Consider the following 22,179-nt stretch of genomic DNA (forward strand, 5'->3'; position numbering starts at 1 on the left):
GCATATTATTCAGAAGTTGTGCATAACAAACATTTGTAAACTCATAATTGAAATCGCATTCAAAAGATATAACATACAGTTTAAATAGTTACAACTTCAATCACTAATATATACAAATTTCAAGTTTAAATTTGTGTTTTATTCTTCATGAACACAAACAGCAGAGGCTGCCTGAGAATACAGATTTTTTCTTTGAGAATACGAATTCGCAACAGTGGTCTGACGTCATGGTTTCCAAGGCTGGTTAATGGAGCACAGAGTGCGAAGATAGGAGCCGCGCATGCGTACTATACCAGTACGGACTTGCGTTCTTGTCAAGTCTGGTCTTGGCAACATAGGAAGATCGGACTTGACGAGACCGCGAGCACGCAGCACGTATCTCTGTGTATTGGAACAGAAGCGTACTCGTGAGGTCATCACACGCACATTTCTTTGGCACTTCTTTAACATTCAAAACTATACACTACACCATCAGATCTTATTGAAAGCATTTCTAAAACAATATTTTTAATATTGTAGAGGCGATCAAATCTTCTAAAAAAAAAATAGCATTTTGTAGAAGCAAAATGAGCAATATTGCTGTTGCTTTGGTCGTTGGTCAGCTTTACCAGCAGGCTGAACAGGAGGTGGCGCAGTTATGGAGGCAAATCCAAGGAAGGAGAAGATTGATGCGGCAGAGGAGGCTCAGAAGGCAGGCTTTGCTCACCCAACCAGGGGCGGATCCAGGATTTTTCAAAGGGGGGTGCGCACCTACGGGTCATGGGGTCACGGGGTCAAGGGTCACGGGGTCACAGGTCAAGACAATGTGAGGCTAAAAGACCAAAGAATACCATCTTCACTCTTTCACACTACCCTAATTATTCATCCAAGGGTTTTTAATTGATAATTTTAATGGATGAACATAAGTAGAATTAGCATGATTACATTATTGTAATTAAAAAAAGATCTCTCGGTTTTTAAAGCATGCACAAGGTTAAAAAGTAGTTTGAAGAAAAAAACGATCCTTATCAACAATTAATCAAACAAGGAGTTTCTTTATTTCCAGAAATGATATTTACACAGAACATGAAATAAAAAAAAGAACAAGGACTTGGGTTCAAGTATGGTTCAAGTAAGACAAAGGAGATTTGAATATATTTTAACAAGATAAACTGTTGAAAAAAAAAAAAAAAGTTAAACCAGACAAAGAATATTGTTCTCTACTACAAACTTTATGATGATGATAATGGGTTTACAAATGTCAACCTTCTGGGATGCTTCTCGGCAAATATGTCAATGATTTTGTTGATGTCTAACTGAATGTCCTTGTGCACAAAAGTAAAAGTAGCAAAGCCACAAACCTTTCCTGTCCCATTGTTGACCTCAGCAAAGTTTTCACTGCTTTAAGACCTGAGTTAGCACGTTCCACAGAAGCACTGGTAACAGGTATGACTGACAGAAGGTGAAGAATCATATAAATGTTTGGGTAGCACTTCATATTTGTTATCTTTAGAATTTCAGGGAGAGAGCTGGGTTTTTCCACTGATGATGACCACTTTGTGTGCCACAACTTCACTTCCTGTCTGAATGTTGATCCTGACGGTAGATCATCTTTATATGATGTAAAGATGTCTTTTTCATTCTCAGTGTTCATCAAATGCAGGTTGCTTGGCAACAGTTTTAAGCCTAGTATGGCAGCTGCGGACATAACACTGAAGCGCGAGTCAAGTTCTGAAATGAGACTGTCCAGAAATGGAACAAAGACTGTACATCTCCAGTACTGCATAGGGTTATTTGAAGGATTGCTGTTTCTCATTGTCTGTCGTCCACAACGTCTAGGTATTGGGAGGTCACCATCAAAACCAGCCAGTTTCCCCATTTCTAACATTGATTCGTAAACCTCTTTGAATTCAGCTTCAGCCTCACATCTTATGTCCCTTAGAGTGTCAAGTCATACTTGTCCAGCCAGTCCCTCTGGCATGTTCTTTTGGTCACCCCACTGGCTCTTCGGATGTCTTTAAAGTCTCTGGCAGGGAAATTGAAAGATTTGGGTGGTTTTCTGGTCTGAAGAAGTTGGAGTTTTCCAGAGTCGTCCATTTCCCTAATCCGGTCCTTCGCCTTTGATATATCTGTAAGAACATTGATATTTACATTACAATTTTGTACGGGTGCTGATGGAGTTGTAAATCTGCCTACATGAAGCCATTGTATATAGTCTTGCTTTATTATGAAATTATTATTATGAAATGTAAGATTAAGATTAAGCAAAAAAATCAATCGTGTAAAACAAAAACAAAATTAGTTGTTTTGACATTGAAAAAAATACAACTATTACTAACCTATGTCGTAAGTTGTTTGGGGCAAATCCGCTTGGTTGAGCGCCGGCTCTTCAGTTGTCTTTACACCGAAACACGGTCCTTGTTGTTCATCTGGAAAAGAAAATAATTTTAGTGATCAGGTGAACCTTGTAATCTCAGGAGGAGCCACAAAACAATTTAATGTTGTGTTTTTATCGTAAATTATTAAATTCACTGAACACATATCACCAGGTGCACAAAACTGAATTTACTTAAAAGTAAATTGTATTTTTATTGTAAAATATTAAATGCACTGAAAACAAATAACACCAGATCGGTAGTTATATCACAATGTTAACAAGACTCCCTCAGACTCCAAGCATGTGCTTAGAGCATTCATTGATTTGGATCCTTACCAATTGAGAAAAGTTAGTAAGTATTCCTACAATTGCATCACTTTGCAACTCTAAACAACTTGTTTATCAACAATCAACAATGTTGATAATGTTTTCTCAGTATCAACATTTTCTAGCAATCATCATACCTTTCATCTGTGTGTCTCCAATATCTGAACATTCATACAGGTCAATGCTGTGGTCATTTTCTGTAGTTGTGCCAGGTGGTCCACTGAAGAATAGAAAACAAGATATAAACATTTCAATCTGTGTTATTTAGATTATAGACATAAGCCTACACTTTGGATTTATTACTACACGACAAAACTTCTGAACTCGTTTGTTTGTGCTCTAAACTGCCGCACTACAGACAATGGCGGAAATATTCCTCCGCCTCATAACTTCACGGTGAAAACCGTAATGTTTTTTTTCACCTTTTCCCTATGTAGTGGAACATCCAACAGCCACGCACGTGGTCATTGTTGCTTAAACAATAGCTGTAACAAATTTCAATGGTGAAGTCCTCCCGAAATCCAAAATAATTGTTGATCGGAGGTGGGCAAAACGGTTCCTTGAATTAGGAACCGCTGTACAGAGCACAAATGCACGACATTGGGAAACTTGTTAAAGGAAAAGCCCGGTCAAAATCAGAATTCTAACTGCTGAAAGTACTTTAAATATAAAACTATTACATACTGGTCAACAAATGAACTCGGTGTTTCTTTTTCTTTGAAGTCGTGTGTTGGTGCGGCGCTTTAAACTGCCGCACTACAGACAATGGCGGAAATATTCCTCCGCCTGATAACGTAACGGCGAAAACTAATGTTTTGGTTTTTTTTCACTTTTACCCGATGTATTGGAACATCCAACTGCCATGCACGTGGTCGCTGTTGCTTCAACAATAGCTCTCACGAATTTCAATGGCGAAGTCCTCCCGAAATCCAAAATAATTGTTGGAGCTGTGCACAACGGTTGTAGCTTGTAGAGTGTAGCAACGCACAGAGAGACGTCACAGGAAGTGACGTCGCCCAGTAGCGCGCAACATGGCTGCTCTTTACACAGTGACGAGACGACAATTTATGCTTTTATTTCCTTATCGATTAACGCTAAGTTCATGAAATCACCACGAACATTTTAGTTTAAGATATAGCTAATGATCCTTGTTGACCAGACTTCTTTTTTAATTTGCCTGTCGTCGGCCGCCGGGTTTCGGTCTGCTTTTTTTCTGGCTACATATGTTCACTGTTTACGAATCAAAAAATCATATAAATTTGCTGTTATTTAAAAAATAAAGTGATAAAGTTGGTTTCTACTTACCCTTCTGTTGGATTGGACCAGAATCTTAAAAGAGATGGTTGTCTGCTTTTCTTGTTTGGCCTTAAATCTTCCAGCTCTCCTCGTGCTCGCTTCGACGCCATTGTGGTATCACTGAATCGCGTTGCGTTGCAACGCCGCGTTATTGCAACGCCCAGGTCTCGCATGGCGAGACCTGGGCGTTGCAATTCAAATTCATGCCGATATCCGGTGTCTCAACCGTCGCATCGGCGTCATAGCGCGTTCCAGATGACAGGTAATGGCTACTAATCTTAATTCTATGAAGGATGTTTAAGATTTCGGCCTCTTAAAAAAAGTACTTGTGGTCTCCCAAAGGGGGGTGCGCGCGCCACCCGCGCCCCCGCCTGAATCCGCGCCTGCCAACTAAGTCAACTGGCAGGCATTTTAAGACTGACAGCCTGTTTCTTACTTTTATCTTTAAAAATAACATTGAGGATGGTATTAAACACAAAATCAGGTTGAAATTGTGACCATTTCTCTATAAATAAAAACACAATTTGAATATATTAGTAACAGTATGGCAGTAGGGTTAATCTATTTTGTTGAAATGAAAAGTTATTTCTATGTCTGCCCATCTTTACAGTGATTAATCTATAAATTATGTGCAGTTAGTTCAGCTCATTTTTTCAGTGAAATGGTAAAAATACCAGAGAAGGGAAGCCATTTGTTACATTTACTATACTTGACTAGTTTTACAACACTATACATTTGACCTTTTCTTTCTTGAGAACAATATTAATCTGCATGTTAAGCAGGTATAGTTTTATGCTGTGAAAAGGTGAGAATTGAAAAAACAATTATGGTAACATTTGGCATTTTGTTATTTACAGGAAGAAACAAACCAAAATATGTGAGGATAAACACCTCTGTGCCAATCTTCCACATATTTTTTAATGAAGGGGACCTGAAACCAGCCTTCAGGCTAAACAGGGCCACCATCGTCCTCCTCCTTCAGCTGCTGCCCATCCAGAAGGCCCATGGATGGCCACAGGAGATAGAGGTGCTGGTGACCCTCTGCTGGCTGGCCTGTGGTGCATCCTATAGGGAAACAGCTTGCCAGTAAGATCTCTTACCTTCTCGTCCTTAAATAGAGCCAACAATGACACACAATTGATACATAGATTATATTACTTGCATAGAAGATTAATACATATCAGCATATTACCTAAATTACAAGTTAATTTTATATTTGGCACAGGTCAAGTGGAGGCACGCTACAACAGGCACCACACCAAAGTTGATTAACATCATTGAGCGTGTCTTTGGTGGTCTGAAGACACGGTGGCGTTCCATCTTCTTAAGGGTGCTGGAGGTCCGCCTGACGTTTGCCCCAAAAGTAATCACCGCCTGCTGTATCCTCCACAATATTAGTATAGCAGCAGGTGACCAGCTGGACGTGGAGGATGAGGAGGTTGATCCAGAAGAGGACGACCATCCGGCGGCTGAAGACAGGGAGCTGCTCCAGCTGGCTGCACGTTTAAGTGAACATGACTACATCTGACCTAACATAGATCAGTTGTAGTCATGGACACATGCTGCTTCATTTCATTTTTTTCACCACCTGTAAAAATACATTAAATAATCAGTAAATTAATTTCCATTCCAACTATTTTTAATTGTAAGTTTATAGGCACCCCGCCTCTCACCCAGTGAACGCTGGAGATAGGCACCAGCAACCCCGCGAGCCCATGAGGGATTAAGCGGTTTGGAAAATGGATGGATATAACAGTTTGATTCTGGACCAAAGATAAAACATTTGTATAAAATAAATGTCTGTTATTTTCATATACTGTTACTATTTTAGATTTTATATGCTGCTGTCTTCCTTGGGAGACATTTACAGTTTATTCCAGCAAGTATTGAGTTATTAAAGCAACACACGTCAGTCAGATAAACACAAAACAAAGAAATCATAACCCGCGGTACTATGCACACCTATAGGCCGACAGGAGTTTACTACAGACGGACTAAAATTAGCCCTGGCTGCGGTTTTCCTCGAAGGTCTGCTGATCACTCTGGTCCGCTCAACGTCGGACTTTTTTTTAAAATTACGCACCAACCCTGTAAAGAGGCTACATAGGGAAGCTTAAAAGTATAATGTTCTCGCCTCAAATGATCTGAAAACGTACTTTTGAAGAACAACAGCAGCAGAAAAGGGAATTTTAACATACCACTGTGAGCTCTGTTTGCACTGTCTTGAATCAAGCTGCAGCCGCGGTGCATTCTGAGAAAGCGGTCAGTCTGAAGAACGCATGCGCGGCTCCTATCTTGGCACTCTGTGCTCCATTAACCAGCCTTGGAAACGATGACGTCAGACCACTGTTGTGAATTTGTATTCTCAAAGAAAAAAATCTGTATTCTCAAGCAGCCGCTGTTGTTTGTGTTCATGAAGAATAAAACACAAATTTAAACTTGAAATTTGTATATATTAGTAATAGAAGTTGTAACTATTTAAACTAAATGTTATCTTTTGAATGCAATTTCAATTATTATGAGTTTACAAATGTTTGTTATGCACAACTTCTGACTAATGTGCACACAATTGTCCTTTTATGTACAAGTCTATTCTGACAGTGATCTTACCTCATACTCCGAGCTCCATAATAAACTGTAAGAATATAATACATTTAGTGGGAGGGGGAGCTCATTGCGTCACTGCTCAGGCAGCTGTACTGCTGGGGGCTCTGGGACCGTCGTGAGCTTGGAGACCAAGATGCATTCAAGGGTGGTTAACAAAAGAAATTTATCACCACATGACGAAGTTGATAAATTTGTCAATAGTCGTTGTTACAAATTGAAAAATTGTTAGAGAGGTCTACTACCTTTGTCCAGTAGAAAATCTGCTAAAGTTGGTAAATGGGTAAAAGTGTGTAGCACCCAGTCTAGAGGTTTGTAGCTTTGAGACTCCAATTTCCCACTGTTCATGAACGGCTCACAGGCAGTTTACACGATGTCACTGGAATGTCCAATTTTGACTCCACCAGCGCTCCGCGTTTGACACACACTCCCTCATCAGATCAGGTCTGTTCTATTTTATTGTTGCTCCGTTTTTAATCTGATGATTTCTGCTTGATAATTATTGTTATAACACACTATAACCCGTTAGAATCTGAATGTATGTGTTTACAGCAGATTTATGTTTTTACTTCATAAACACACACAGAGTTTCTGTGTTCTAGAGAAATAGTTATAGAACCAGAGACAATGATATAATCTAGTTTTACAGCATTTATTTATACAGGTCCTCAGAGAACATGCTGTACATTTAAAGGAGGGATTCTACACCTGGAGTCATGACCTGGTGGATAAGTAGCAACAACTATCTGGTTACTATGAAAGCAAATCGTTTAGAAATAGTTGGACACTTTTGATCAGAGTAGTTTCCAGGTGGCAAAAGAGGTGGTGGTGTTTAATTCTCATGAACAATTGTCTAACATACAGGCATGCAGCGTTAACCCCACCCACATATTGGTTGGTATGTTCTGCTCAAAGAGCCAACTTTGACTCGGTTCCCATAGACGAGTCAGCTCTTTTGGCTCCCAAACGCCTCATTTTATTATCTCTGACCTCTTATTTTAGCTTAACTTGGTTAATATGAATGTGTTATATGTTTTGTTCTAGATTAACGTAGAAATACTTCTAGTTTATCAGCAGACGGAGGTAAATGTCTGTTTATTTAATGTATTTATTTCCCTGCAGGAGTTGTTGGAGACAAACAGCTGATATCCTGACTGAACTCCTTCAGTCCATTGAAGCAGTGAAACAGTGATTTCTCTGAGAGTGGATCAGCAGATCAACTGTTCACTGTCAGTGGATGGTAGCTGGAAGAGGTCAGTCTGAAGAAAACTCTGCTCCAACATCACAGCTCATCACAAATGGCTGCTTTCCAGCACAAACATCAGCTCTGCTTTCCTGTTTAGTAAAACCCTGAAACATTCTTTAATTGTGTCTAATCAGCTTTAACTTTGTACAGATTTTCTGTTTAAAAACTGTAGTAATAAACTTCATCATGTTTATTCTGACTTTAACAAATATGATCAGGGCCAGATTAACACTTGGCTGTAACCTGGGCAACAATATTTAGAGGCCCCATCATCACGACTCCAAGGTTACCATAATCTGGCAGATTACAGAATAGATTACTGTAATAAACAGTAAATACACTCACTGTCATCACTGCCATCAAATTCTGTCATCAAATGTATTTTGATCCACAAAGTAAATGCTCATAGAACTACAAATTCACTACATCTCCTCTTGGACTTTCATGCTATGAACACAAAACACAGCAGCATCAGTATATACACTGATACACATAACTGATGCTCATAAAAACAGATGAATTTACACGCGACTAGTCTCAAATGTTTAACTTCTGCTACATGTGTCGCGTCTTATTTGTGCTTTTTGTGCAAGACGGTTTTGATATCTCAAACTGTATCCTGAAATAGGATAAAGTTTGAGATATGTTTTTTCCCTCCCACCTTCCTTTTTGTGGCCTCTATTTTTCCACAGAGTAATGGCCCACCCCTTTGGGCACTGTGTAAGGCGGTGTCCTTGGCAGCAAGGCCTCAGTAAATCGTCTCCCCCTGAAATGTTTGTGATGCTTGTGATGGTGGTTGTACTGAAACAGTAATTTCCCTCTGGGATTATTAAAGTATTTCTGATTCTGACTCTGATAATCTGATAACATTGACCCGCTACATTGGCAGTAAATGGCCTCCAATCTTCAAAAAAATAAAATAAGCAACCACTTTCAAACCATGGAAGCTGACTCAGCAACTTTATATTTTCAGCATTTCTGATGTCCTCCTTTTTGAACTCTTGTTTCACGCTCCCACGTCTGAATTTTCTGAGCTGAGTTGTGGCGCTTGACATCATACAACCCACTAAGGTCACGTTGACTGGCGTCACATTTGACACGCCTCATGTAGATGGACTGACCAATGGGGAGAAAGTCTCAACTCAGGTTCACAGGCACAGTGAGGGTCTCTCAACGTCTCTCATGAAGCAGGAGAGGATCAGATATTTTGCTTGTGCCCTCACTGCCCTGGGCCTTTTAGAGACCAGGGACCCCTGGGTAATTACCCAGTTACTCATTTGGTTAATACAGCCCAGAATGTTTTTAAGAAACTGAGAACAGAAAGAAAACTTAACAGATATTTCAGAGATTTCCATGTTTTCCTCACTGACGTTTCCTCCTCATGAATTATAACAGACTGATTTTACCCAGAAGCTGTTTTTACACATGAAAAGTTCAGCAGCTGCAGAGAATCAAAAGCTGTGCTGCTGTCTCTCTGCTGCTGTATTAGTTTATCACCAGCAGGTGGCAGTCATGATCTCTGACAGAACAACCTTCTTTGAGCTGAAGGAGTTCAGATGTTGCTGGTTGTGTGTTGCTGATGCTGGAGCTGATGTGTTGCTGACTCTCCTCCTCTGTCTCCTCTCACAGGGAGAAGATGATCTGCAGGATCCTGCTGCTCATCATCCTCAACTCATGTCTCTGTGGTCAGTTTCCATCTTCTCTTTGTTCAGTCTAAATCCATCAATAATCAGTGAAAAGTCTGTCAGTGAAGGGAACACTTCAATCCTCCAGCTGCATCTGATCAAGCAGTTTGACTTGAAGAGCATCAAGCAGAGCTCTGACAGCACAGAGAGCATCATGGGACAGAAAGCTCTAGAGATGTAGTTTAAAGACTCCCATGTTCCAGTTCTCAGTGTGTCTGCTCCTCTCTTTCCCTCTCTGTCTCCTCAGCAGCAACATTTGTAGTGAATGTGACACAGAGCTCCTATCAGGCAGAGGAGAACCACAGCATCACTCTGGAGTGGACCTTCACCACCACACCTGATCGACCCTGGAGAGATCTGTACATCTACTGCAGCTTGTTAACTCCTAGGAAAGAATTAGTCCTTTATCAGGTCCATGATGGTGTTGAGGTGTTAGAGTCTCAGGATGAACAGTTTTCAGGACGAGTCCAGAGTGACAAAGACGTCCTCAGAGAAGGACGAATCAGACTCCATGTGTCCAGACTGAGGACTGAAGACTCTGGAGAGTATTACTGTTTTGTGGAGACTGATGATAGTTTAGGTTCTGCATCCTGTCGACTCAATGTCTCTGGTGAGAAGAACGTTTTATAATTTTCACTGATAGTTAAAATCTTGAGAACTGCGTTGATGAGCAAACGTCTCCATATAATACAGGGGTGTCCTGCTCAAGTCCTCGAGAGCCGGTGTCCTGCAACCTTTAGATGTGTCCCTGGTCTGACACGCCTGAGTCAAATAATCAGTTAATTAGCAGGACTCTGAAGAACCTGACTGCATACTGAGGAGCTAATTGTGCTATTTGATTCAGGTGTGTGGGGCCAGGAAAACTTCAAACAGTTTCAGGACACCGGCTCTCGAGGACTGGAGAAGGACACCCCTGATATAATAGATGAATAAGATTTATAAACTTTATCCCAGTTTTGAATATTAATAATTAATAAGGAGTTAATTGTTTCCAGCTTTATCAACTGTTACCTTTGTTATTCTGCTTTTTCTTATGAGAAACAGAATTCTCTCTAAATATTGTCTCTGTGTTTATTATTATTTTCTACTTCCATGAATAAAACTGACCCGTTTATCTCCACAGAAGCAAAGAATCGGTCTGAACCTCCAAACTCAGGAAGTGCAACAAGCAAACCTGAACCTCCAAACTCAGGAAGTGCAACAAGCAGACCTGGAAACCCGATCAGAACCATTGGAGGACTGCTGCTGTTTCTATCTGTGAAGCTTTTTCTGCTTTAATATTTGCTTCATGCAGAGTTTTCATTGCAGTCGCTGATTCCAGCAAATCATTGAATGTTTTCCTGAACTCCTGAAGCTGACTTCAGCAGCAGCTTTTCTACTTTCTGATGAGGATCATCATCTGCTGTCAGATGGTTGTTAGTCAGACTGGTTTCAATCTGCTGATCAGTCAATGTGCCCTTGAGCAAAGCACTTAACCTCTAGTTGCTCATCGGTAGTTTAACAGGAAGTGTTGCTGTTCTGTCTTATTAAGGTTCTGCAGTGTTCTTCTTATTTCTGTGAAAAAAACATATTTTTTCAAATCTTTTGCACAAACAAATAAAAACTTAAACACGTGAAAATAGTCTATTATTCATATGTTAAAATTTCACTTTATTTAAGGAAGCACAGTTCCTTAAAGGTCCAAAGATGTAATGATGTATTTTTACTTGCCCCTTAGAGAGAGAAATAAAGAAAGTGAGCCTAAAAATATTAGATTGTATATTTTATTGTAAAATGTTAAAGAGAGGGTGTGACGGTGCTGTGCGGTTCATCCCGCTGACACGGAGCACGCACTCACACACACACACATACCAATTCACGTGCGCACACACTCATTCAGCTACGTGTCCCTCTCCGTGTATAATTGCAGCCGGATCGCTTTACTTACTCACCTTGTTTTTTTAATGTCTTCCCTTGTAAGATGTGGCGCGACCAAGGGTGCACACTTGGCAACGCTCATGAATCAGAACTCATACATTTACACTTGAATACATACACACGTTTGCACTCACCCAGGTAGGGATGTTTTGTCCGACTGTGGTTTTTGAGGGAAAGTGGGCGTAATACTTCCTGTTCCTTTTTCCTGTTGTTTATTTCTTCCCATAAAGGGAGTCAGTCTGCCAGCAAGCTTAATTGTATTTTTTTTAACTAAAGAAAGTAGCTGTGGAATGGAAGCAGGATATAAATATATTGTTTTCTTGGATAAGTGTTTTTTTGTGTGTTATGTAATAAAATGAATGCTCAATTGTTTGCAGATCTAATTGTAGGGCGGGGCTTAGGATTTATAAGAAGAGCTGCTGGTAGTGATGGCGAGATGAAGCCTCATGAGGCATTGAACCACTCAGCCAACTGGTTCGAGAAAAGGTTCATTTCTTGACGGTTCATGTGCACACAGCACCACCTACTGGCAAGTTGTATAATCACAGCCAGCTGTATCTTAACACGTGTGATGCATATCATTTTTGTCTATTATGGCTCTTGGGAATGACTTCACAGAAGGTGTAGGACGAAATCATTTGTCTACATAAATTTTGTAAACACATGTGTACAATAAAATATTGTTTGAATGTATTCTCTGTGTGTAATTATTCCCAAAATAGTAGTGTCATGTGATATGGCATGTTGTGTAATAATGTTTTTCTGTGACTCTACAAAAATGGCATAGCCTTAATCAGGCAGAGGACAGTGAAAGTGCTTATGAAACTAGGGAGGGGGTAATGAATAGGCTGATGCTTGTGTAACTTGGATGATTTCATGCATTTTTATTAAGAAACAACAATTTCTCCACAGTTTTTAGTTTCAAACGATTTCTCTTTTTTGATACTACTTCTCCAGCCTTTGAAAAGACACGCTCACATGGCACAGATGATGCCGGGGTGCATAAATAAATAAGTGCAAGTTTGTACAGATTGGGGTACAGTGACCGATGATTAGCCCAGTACTCCAGGGGGTTCTCCAGCCTGCTTATGTTTGCCTCTGACAGGTAGCGCTGGACCTCTACGGTGGCATCTGCTGAGACATTTGGAGTCCTCTTTGCCTCCATGACACTAGTGTCCAATCTTTGCCAAAGTCTGCTACCTAAATGGAAACCACAGGTCAGGTTAGTAAGTGTTTTAATAGGAATAAGTAGTCTCAAAATGTAATACAAAAGATTACCTCCACTGAATTCTTGAGAGGTGGAAGCCTGGGGAATCTCGTGAGTGTTCTCTTCTAGGTTCCGTCGGATTACGGTGGCACACTCTGAAGTCAAGCGCTTCACTGCTTCAGCAGCTTTTGTGTTGCTGAAAAATGCTATAACTTTAAATCGTGGATCCAGGAGTGTAGCCAGCGACAAGATGCTCATTGACTGGAGCATGTGCAGCTTCTCCCTGAGATGTCTGATGAGCTGCTCTCCTATTTGCACTGCTTCTGCAGGTGCCGACTTGGTGTCCTCCTCCTGAAGGGCATTCTCTATCATCTTCAGGAGGGGGATAACTTTTGATGCTGACACGTGTTGTTCTGCCGAGAGCTCCGTGGTGGCGTCATAGAAAGGAGAGAGTAACGAAAGGCACGCTACAACAATATCAAACTCACTGGCAGTTAAAAAGGGAATGTCAGTGTGCAATCCAGCCAATGCCGCTCCTACTGGCTCCCTCAACTCCACCAGACGGTGCAGCATCAAGTAGGTGCTGTTCCATCTGGTTTCCACCTCCTGCATCAGCTTGGTTGCTTGCATGCCCAGCTGATGCTGCACTTGTGTAAGCTTCTCCTTTAAAGATACAGAAGAGTAGGCCATTAAGTCACTGCAGTAGGAGTACAGACAAACTATTAACATTATATATTGGAATGAAATAAAAGAGGATACCTTAGCAGTGGTGCTGCTTCTAAAGTAGCCAACCAGCTTCCTTGCTTTGGCCCGGAGGCCAGAGAGCGCAGGTTGGTGATCAAGCGCCCTCTTCACAATAAGATTGAGGGTGTGAGCAACACAAATGTGGTGGCGAAGCTTCAGGTCTCTCACGCATGCCACCATATTAGGAGCACCATCGGTGACAATGCATGTCACCTTGCCTGAGATTCCCCATTCCTCCATCAGGGAGGCTTTCACACAAGCAATATTTTCAGCAGTGTGAGACTGGGGGAATGCCTGCACTCCCAACAACACCGAGCTCAGCTTTTCATTCTCCTCCACAAAGTGGCATGTCACTGCCAGGTAGGCATCCATGTTGATGGATGTCCACATATCTGATGTAAGGCTAACAGCAGCCACCTTCTCTACTTTAGCCTTAGCGTGCTCCTTAGCAGACTCATATTTGGCCTCCACCATGGCCTTCAGAGCCTAAAGGAAGAGATTTTATATATATATATATATATATATATATATATATATATATATATATATATATATATACACATACATACATACATACATACATACATTTATATATATATTGCAGAATTGTGACACAATAATGTAGTAATTCGTTTCATGTATGGACCCACACATACCTGCCTTGTAGGGAGAACATAATTGGGATCCAGCTTAGACACAAATGTCCTGAATCCTACGTCATCCACAATAGTGAAAGGCTGGGTATCCTTCACTATCATGGAGACTAGAGCTTCATCCAGCTCTGCTTTTCTGGTGGCTGGTTAAAAGGGAATAAATACAGTGTCTGTTACCTATCTTTATTTGCACAACAAGCAAACATCAGCATGCAAAAATTGTGAAAGTGTGTTTTTAATATAGTAATGAAATACCTTGGCTGGGTGAAGCTCCAGTTTCATCCCTATTCTCATGCAAGGCACGGTAGTGCCTTAGCATGGATGAGGTGTTATTATTGTACCCCAACTCCTTGGAGCACAATAAACACCTCACCTTTACACAAAATAAGAAACAGTGAAAAATACAGTTCCTCATAAGCAAACCTAATGCATCTGCAAATGTTCAGTTCACCTTACCTTGTTAGGGCTTATCAAATCAAAATGTTCCCACATAGGGGACATCCTCCTCTTTCTCGCCTGCTCCATCCTACTCCTATCCTGTCCTCGCACTCCTAAATCTCCTATGTATCTCTTTCCTAAACTCTCCAAACACCAAACTAACTTTCTCAAACTAAATAACCACTATCCAAACTCTGCTATCCAAACTATCCAAACTCTATCCACTCTCTCAACTGACCGCAACTCTCCTACAACAACCCACATTTTGAATGGAGCTTGTGGAGTTTTTAAAGCCGTCAAACCCCGCGCAACAATCTGAATCACTTCCCGGAGCAGTCACGTGGTACAGCCGGCCAGCGAGGCTTCGGCCGTCATCGTTTTCGGCTCCTCCCCCAAATGAAGCAAGCCTCGATACGCGCTTCACGGAAACGCCCCCTCCATTACTCGACACACGCCTCGAAGCCTCGGCACATAACGTAACATCACTAGCTGCTGGCCCTATTGAGTCAGTCTGGCCTGGTTACAGAGAAGGTAACGTTGCTGTGCAGCCCAAAAAGTTTTTTTTTTTTCCTGAAAGGAGATAATTTTTTTTTTCGATTTTTCCTGCTGCTCTGTATTTAATTTTGGGAGGTGTGAAAATAAAAATCATCACCTGAAGACATCGACATGCCCTCCATGATTTTTCCATAATTTTGGAGTCAAGTTTATGTGGTCAAGGCCCGCCACAGGGGCTGTTAGCAAGAACCCGCGACAGAGGGATACATTTCAGAAATAACTGATCTGACTGATTTGACACAAAAGATGAAAGGGAAACTTTTAGGGACAATAGAGGAGATAAAACTTAATTTATTTTTTAGGTTTCTTGGTTTATGGACAGAAGAATTGGTTGAAAAATGCAAATTTTATCTTTCAATGTTTAAAGAGATTTAAAGATGTTCTTCCACCACAACCTGTATCCTGACATCTTTATTGTTTGAACACTACAAAACATCTTCAGTCCAGAATTTATGATTAACTTTTCCATTCACTGCATTAAGCCATTTCTTAGATGGTAAAAAGACATTGAGTCAAACTTTGTGATGCAGCAACATCAGAAAACATGAGAGGAGGCAATAATGGGAGAAACCATCAGACTATCTCTCCGCCTCTCTGCCTGTTCGGACGCTTTTTTCTCTGCTCCCTGCTTGCTTGCATTTTCCTGCCTTTTACTTTTTATCTTTTATCTCTTAACCTAAACTTCAGAAAGTTGGATTTAGTTATTTTATTTATTTTCTTTTACTTATTTTTATTTTTTTTATTTTGGAAAGATGCCTTCCTTCACCACAATGGACTTTGACAAGCTTTTACAGAAGATAGCTGTTATGGAACTGAAAATCTGTCGACTCGAAGTGAATTATGATGTAAACGCCGCGTATGGAAATTAAACAACCCTGCCTGTAATTCCGAACGGTGACCACCAGCCCAGCGACTCAGCGAACAAACAGTTCCCTGAGGAAAATGAGAATCCCTGGACCACTCTGGGTGCAAGACCAAAGGATCAACGAACCCCACGCCTAGACAAAGAAAACTGTCCGAGACTACAGAGAACTGTCCCAAGAAAAGGGAAACAACAGCGGGCTGTTCTCAAAACAAATGATAGGAGTAAACCTGCTGGAAATGCTGGAATTCTGTTACGAAACAGATTCGCTCCGCTCCAAGATGTGACCCAGGAGGACGAAAATCAGAGGTACGTTAACGATTTTCGTGCTAAGACATCAGAGAAAAGACATGCCACAGGGCCAAGGACCCTGATATTATGCAATGGATCTGTAAGGGGGATTAAACATTTCTGTAACAAGAAAAACACAGAGGTGTTGATTTATAACGACGGGAACTGTGGCCGGGTGTCCAATATAACAGACATCCTTCCAAGGATCTTGAAAGAACGCCCGACCCTGGAAAAACTCATAATACAAGCTGAAGCCCTGAAGGACGTCAATACGATAAGAAAATCAGAAGTATTGAAAGAGGATTACATTCGTCTGTTGAACTTAGTTGATGGCAAAAATGTCAAGGTTTTTCTCAGTGGACCTCTTGCACCCATTAATTGTGGAGATGAGATTTTTTCCAGAATTCTGATGCTAAACAAATGGCAGGAAAAAAACATGCAAACAAACAAATGTAACCTTCATAGACAACTTTAACATCTTTTGGGAGAGGAGACATCTGTTCAGCGACAATGGTTTCCATCTAAATAGGTCAGGTGCAAAACGGCTGATTTCAAACATCTTCTATTCTGTGAACCATGCTCCATCAGCTTTGTTCCAAAACAAAGTACATCCAGTGCCAAAACAAATGATAAGCCCAGTGCAGCCCGAACAAGCCAAGACCCGTCTCCCCTTCTTCTCCACAAAGCCCAGAAGTTCCTTTTCTGGAATTTTCTCACAACATGAACAAAGTATTTAAGATTGGCCTACAGATGACATCCTCTCCACATAGCCATTCTGCTGTGAATAAACCAGGATTTTCCAAAGGCCTCAGAACCTCAGATCCTCCTCCTCTACGTATCACAGAACACTCTGGTACTGAGGAACTCCAAATTACTTCGCTGTGATACAGATTGGGCCCTGGCCACACATTTATCAGACATGACAGTTTCCAGAATCAGCTTGGGCCTTTTGCCGGAGATTATGGAATATCTGTGATAATACGTGGCAGAAATAAGAAAAACAAAAGGATAAACAGGAACAAATACTTAAAAGTCATAAACTGTTAGATGCAACCTCTCACAGAGACATCATCAACCACTAAGTCATATAAACTGGGTTTATTAAATATTAGATCTCTGTCAGGAAAATCCCTTTTAATTAATGACTCCATTATTGACAATAATCTTGATGTAATGTTTTTAACAGAAACATGGCTGCATGAATTTAGTGAAGCAGCTATACTGATGGAGTCGATACCTCCAAACTACAATTTTCTTTGTGAGAGCAGACAGCAAAGGAAAGGTGGAGGAGTAGCAACATTGTTTAATGATTCACTAAAGTGTAAAAAGGTGTTTTTGGGAAAATTTGACTCTTTTAAATATTTGGCTCTCCAGGTAAAGGGCCCGGTACAAACCATGTTTCTGAATGTTTACAGGCCTCCTAAGTCCACATCAAACTTTTTCAAGGATTTTAGTGACCTCCTGTCTGTAATATGTGTTGACTATGACTGTTCAATTATTGTGGGAGACTTCAAATTTCACGTTGACAACACTGAAGACAGAAGTGCAAAAGAACTGTGTGATACACTTAGAAACTTTGGTTTAACTCAACATGTTAAACAGCCAACGCACAAACAGGGACACATATTAGACTTAATCATCACTAAAGGTCTAAAGATTTCTAACGTCAATGTAACTGATGTTGCCCTATCTGATCACTTTTCTGTTACCTTTGAAAGCATAATTACCAGTGACTCATTTAGCCAAAGGGACATCATAATAAAACGCACCTTTAAAGGCATACTATGCAACATTTTTCAGTTAATTAATGTGTTCCATACCGTTTTGGATGATTAAATGAGTCATTTCAGGTCGAACTAAGGTTTTCTCTGCCGCCCTGGTGGTCTGTGGGGGAAATACCGCACTTGCAATTGCAAGAGCCCTCGGCCCGCACACAGTCGGTCTTGCTTTACGGCGAGAACTCCATGTGTTTTTGCCCTGCTATTCACTATATGCACGCGTGAAAGCAACAACAAAGAACCGCGTGTTAACGTCAAATAAACATGCAAGCATATCGAGTTTTATTATTATTATTATTTTTTTATTTTTTTTTATGTTGGCGAGACGCTACCGCGGCGGCGGCGGCGGCGGCGGCGGCGGCTGCGGCTTGGCGAGGCGGTGGCGGTAGCGTCTCGCCAACATAAAATAATAATTATAATAATAATAATAATAAAACTGGCGAGGCGGCGGCGGCATCGTCTGCGGCTTGGCAAGGCAGCGGCGGTAGCGTCTCGCCAACATAAAAAAAAATAAAAAAATAATAATAATAATAAAACTGGCGAGGCGGCGGCGGCGGCTTGGCGAGGCAGCCGCGGCGGCCGCGGCTTGGCGAGGCGGCGGCAGTAGCGTCTCGCCAACATAAAATAATAATAATAATAATAATAATAATAATAATAATAATAATAATAATAATAATAATAATAATAATAATAAAACTGGTGAGGCGGCCGTATAAAAATCACTGAACTCATCCTGAAAACTGTCAATCTTCATACTTCAAGAGTGTCACTAAATAAAACCTCAGATTTTCATGATGCCTTCAAACTGCTGCCACCTTGTGGCTGAAACATGTTCCTGCAGCTCAGCGGAGAGAAACAAGCTGCAGGTTTCTGATCCTGTTTCCATCTCAGTGATCCTGGTGGAGTTTGGACCCTGAGAACTGCTTGATCTGCTGATATTGTGTCTCTGACTGTAACATGTGCAGCAGCTGGACTGATTAAACATGCAGGAGGTGTTTCAAAGCTAATTTTTCTGCTAACATATGTAACCAAACCATGGAGAGGAGAAATCCCAGAAGTTTATCTGCTAAAGTAAAAAAAAAAAACATCAGTCCAGGTCAGGGTCAGCTAAAACAAAGAAGAAATGATTGATTTCAGATGTTTTACATTTTAATGAAGTTCAGAGTTGGTGCTGGCATGGTATGGGCTGATATTCTGGATAATCCATGTTGACTTGTAAAGGCACCACATACTGATGTTATAATTATAAGGATTGTTTGCTAATGCTGGTAGAAAAATACTGTGGATTAAAGATAAAAAAACAGAATTATTATTCTGACAATATTTAATAATCTAATCTGTATGAACCAGCTAAACTTCCCAGAGCATTGTGATGATGTACAAGTACAACTATACGCTGATGACGCTGTGTTGTACACATACGCTAAAACAAAGAAGTATTTAACAGCCAATTAGAATCCCGATTGGAGCATCTCTAAACTGTTTTATATATACAATTGATAATAAAGAGTAAAAACGATTTTTAATTTACCGCTCACACCAGAGACTAGTATTTCATATTGTGCAGTGACATTTCTTAAAAGTAATTAAAATTTCTCCTAAACATTTCCTGCTTCACTAGTCATGACAGCATAACTACACAGTTAGCACCTGAAGCTCTTACTAAAGCTATGGATAGTGTGATGGAATGGCTAAGTTTGAGCATTAACAAGACAAAAGGAATGTTCTTTTCTAAAACAAAGGTAAATACTCCAATGTCAGACATTTTCACCAGAGGTTCAAGGGTTGATTTAGAATCTGAAAAATCAAGTATAACTTGGCAAACTTTAGGCATATTAGACTGTCTTTGTTTTTTCTGAAGAACCAGGATTGATTTTAGAAAACTGGAGCCCAGCAGTCCTGTTTCATCTGTTGATTTCTGACCTTCATGTTCCTGCAGGTCTGAACTGAAACTAACCTGTTAAATGGATCAAAGCTACAATCAGAACTTCTGTTCTCCATCAGATCGGATCAATAATAAAATCTCTGGATAAAGTGGGAAGTTCTGGTCGTCATCCTGTTAACTTTCTGGATCTCCATTCACATAGAAGCAGCTAATAACTGACTGTCTGTTTCTCTCTTGTTTAGATTAAAGTCTGACAAAAGGATCTGATATTAAAATAGATTTTATTCTGGTTCTGACCCAGTTCAGGTCTGAACATCAGTTTCTTTATCACATCCAGGCACAGAAACAGCAGACCAGATGATTTACAGCATGGACTTCTGAATAAACAGAGGAAAATGTCACAATAATGTACGACAGTAATAAAGGCTTAATATTAAGGTCACTAATGATATTCTCATGTCCTCAGATAATGGACTTGTGTCTATACTTGTCCTGTTAGATCTCAGTGCTGCATTTGATGCAGTTGATCACAATATTCTCTTACAAAGACTTGAGCATACTGTAGGGATTAAGGGGAAAGCATTAGGCTGGTTTAAATCTTATCTGTCGGACAGATTCCAGTTTGTTCATGTTAATAATAAATCTTCTTCAAACTCTAGGGTCACTTGTGGAGTACCACAGGGTTCAGTCCTTGGACCAATTCTCTTTACTATATACATGCTTCCGATTGGCAAAATTATCAGACAGCATGGTATTCATTTCCACTGTTATGCTGATGACACTCAGCTATATTTATCCATAAATCCTGATGAATCCAATCAATTACTTTGACTGCAGTCATGTCTTGATGACATCAAAAGCTGGATGACTTTAAATTTCCTGCATTTAAATTCTGACAAGACAGAAGTTGTAATCTTTGGGCCAGAGTCCTCAAAAAATAAACTTCTTAATCAAGCACTTAATCTGGATGGCATTAACTTGGCCTCTGGTAATAAAGTAAAAAATCTTGGTGTTATTTTCGACCAAGACATGTCATTTAAATCCCATATTAAACAGGTTTCCACAGTTTCCTTTTTTCACCTCCGGAATATCGCCAAAATTAGAAACATTCTGTCCAGGGGTGATGCTGAAAAACTAGTTCATACATTTGTTACTTCAAGGCTGGACTATTGTAATTCTTTACTATCAGGAAGTCCACACAATGCAGTTCGAAGTCCTCAGCTGATTCAAAATGCTGCGGCAAGAGTTCTGATGAAAATCAACAAGAGGGATCATATTTCCCCAATTTTAGCTTCCCTTCATTGGCTTCCTGTTAAATCAAGAATAGAATTTAAAATTCTTATTCTAACGTATAAAGCCCTTAATAATCAAGCACCATCATATATCAGAGCTCTGATTACCCAGTATGTTCCTAACAGAGCACTTCGCTCTCAGACTGCAGGTCTGCTGGTGGTTCCTAGAGTCTCTAAAAGTAGAATGGGAGGCAGATCCTTTAGCTATCAGGCTCCTCTCCTGTGGAACCAACTCCCAGTTTTGGTCCGTGAGGCAGACACCCCGTCTACTTTTAAGACTAATCTTAAAACTTTCCTTTTTGACAAAGCTTATAGTTAGAGTGGCTTATGTTACCCTGAGCTACCTCTATAGTTATGCTGCTATAGGCTTAGGCTATTGGAGGACATCAGGACCTATTTTTCTCACTCTACTGACTTCTACTGTTCTCCAGTTTTCAATTGCATTATATTGAAGTGACTGTTGTCATTTCAGCTTTTAACTTTTTGCTCTCTCTCTTTTTTTTCTTCATAGAAGGTACACCTGGTCTGGCGTTCTGTTAACTGTGACATCATCCAGGGAAGACAGATCACCTGCTATAACCATCTAATGTAGAACATATTACTGGATCAATGTGTGCTTCTGTGCTTTTTTGTCTGTCTTGTTGTGTCTCTGCTCTGTCTTTTGTAACCCCCAGTCGGTCGAGGCAGATGACCGTTCATACTGAGCCTGGTTCTGCTGGAGGTTTTTCCTTCCCGTTAATGGGGAGTTTTTCTTTCCACTGTTGCTTCATGCTTGCTCAGTATGAGGGATTGCTGCAAAGCCATGGACAATGCAGACGACTCTCCCTGTGGCTCTACGATTTTCCAGGAGTGAATGCTGCTTGTCGGGACTTTGAAGCAATCAACTGGTTCCCTTATATAGAAATTTTTGGACCAATCAGTATAATCTGACCCAATCTGTATAATCTGATTGATTTTGACTTTATTAAGTGCCTTGAGATGACATGTTTCATGAATTGACGCTATATAAATAAAATTTAATTGAAAATTTAAATGAATTGAAT

The 22,179-nt window shown here is 40.4% G+C and overlaps 1 protein-coding gene and 1 long non-coding RNA gene across 2 annotated transcripts; one reads left to right on the top strand and one right to left on the bottom strand.

Moving 5' to 3' along the window:
* The first annotated feature begins 6,944 nt into the window (after positions 1-6,944).
* LOC105921057 lies at positions 6,945-10,852 on the top strand. The gene is made up of 5 exons (XR_004930078.1): positions 6,945-7,027; positions 7,706-7,836; positions 9,459-9,514; positions 9,762-10,124; positions 10,638-10,852. It is a non-coding gene; the product is annotated as an uncharacterized LOC105921057 (long non-coding RNA).
* Positions 10,853-13,012: 2,160 nt separating this feature from the next.
* On the bottom strand, positions 13,013-14,660 carry LOC110367623 (zinc finger BED domain-containing protein 1). Its single transcript, XM_036133608.1, has 4 exons — positions 14,039-14,660; positions 13,398-13,868; positions 13,179-13,301; positions 13,013-13,105 (listed from the first exon to the last, which is right to left on the bottom strand). Exons 1-4 carry the CDS (start codon positions 14,138-14,140, stop codon positions 13,013-13,015), a joined length of 789 nt encoding a protein of 262 aa, XP_035989501.1. The 5' UTR covers positions 14,141-14,660.
* Positions 14,661-22,179: the final 7,519 nt, after the last annotated feature.

Source organism: Fundulus heteroclitus, unplaced genomic scaffold (assembly GCF_011125445.2).
Source record: "Fundulus heteroclitus isolate FHET01 unplaced genomic scaffold, MU-UCD_Fhet_4.1 scaffold_649, whole genome shotgun sequence".
Classification (NCBI taxonomy): Eukaryota; Metazoa; Chordata; class Actinopteri; order Cyprinodontiformes; family Fundulidae; genus Fundulus; species Fundulus heteroclitus.

What these genes read in the sequence shown, in the direction of transcription:
- LOC110367623 (XM_036133608.1), bottom strand. Translation starts at nt 14,140, where the DNA reads ATGATAGTGAAGGATACCCAGCCTTTCACTATTGTGGATGACGTAGGA. An exon ending in GAAGCAGCACCACTGCTAAG is followed by an intron (nt 13,302 to 13,397) that starts GTATCCTCTTTT and finishes GTATCTTTAAAG; the next exon opens with GAGAAGCTTACACAAGTGCA. An exon ending in TGGTGGAGTTGAGGGAGCCA is followed by an intron (nt 13,106 to 13,178) that starts GTAGGAGCGGCA and finishes ATATTGTTGTAG; the next exon opens with CGTGCCTTTCGTTACTCTCT.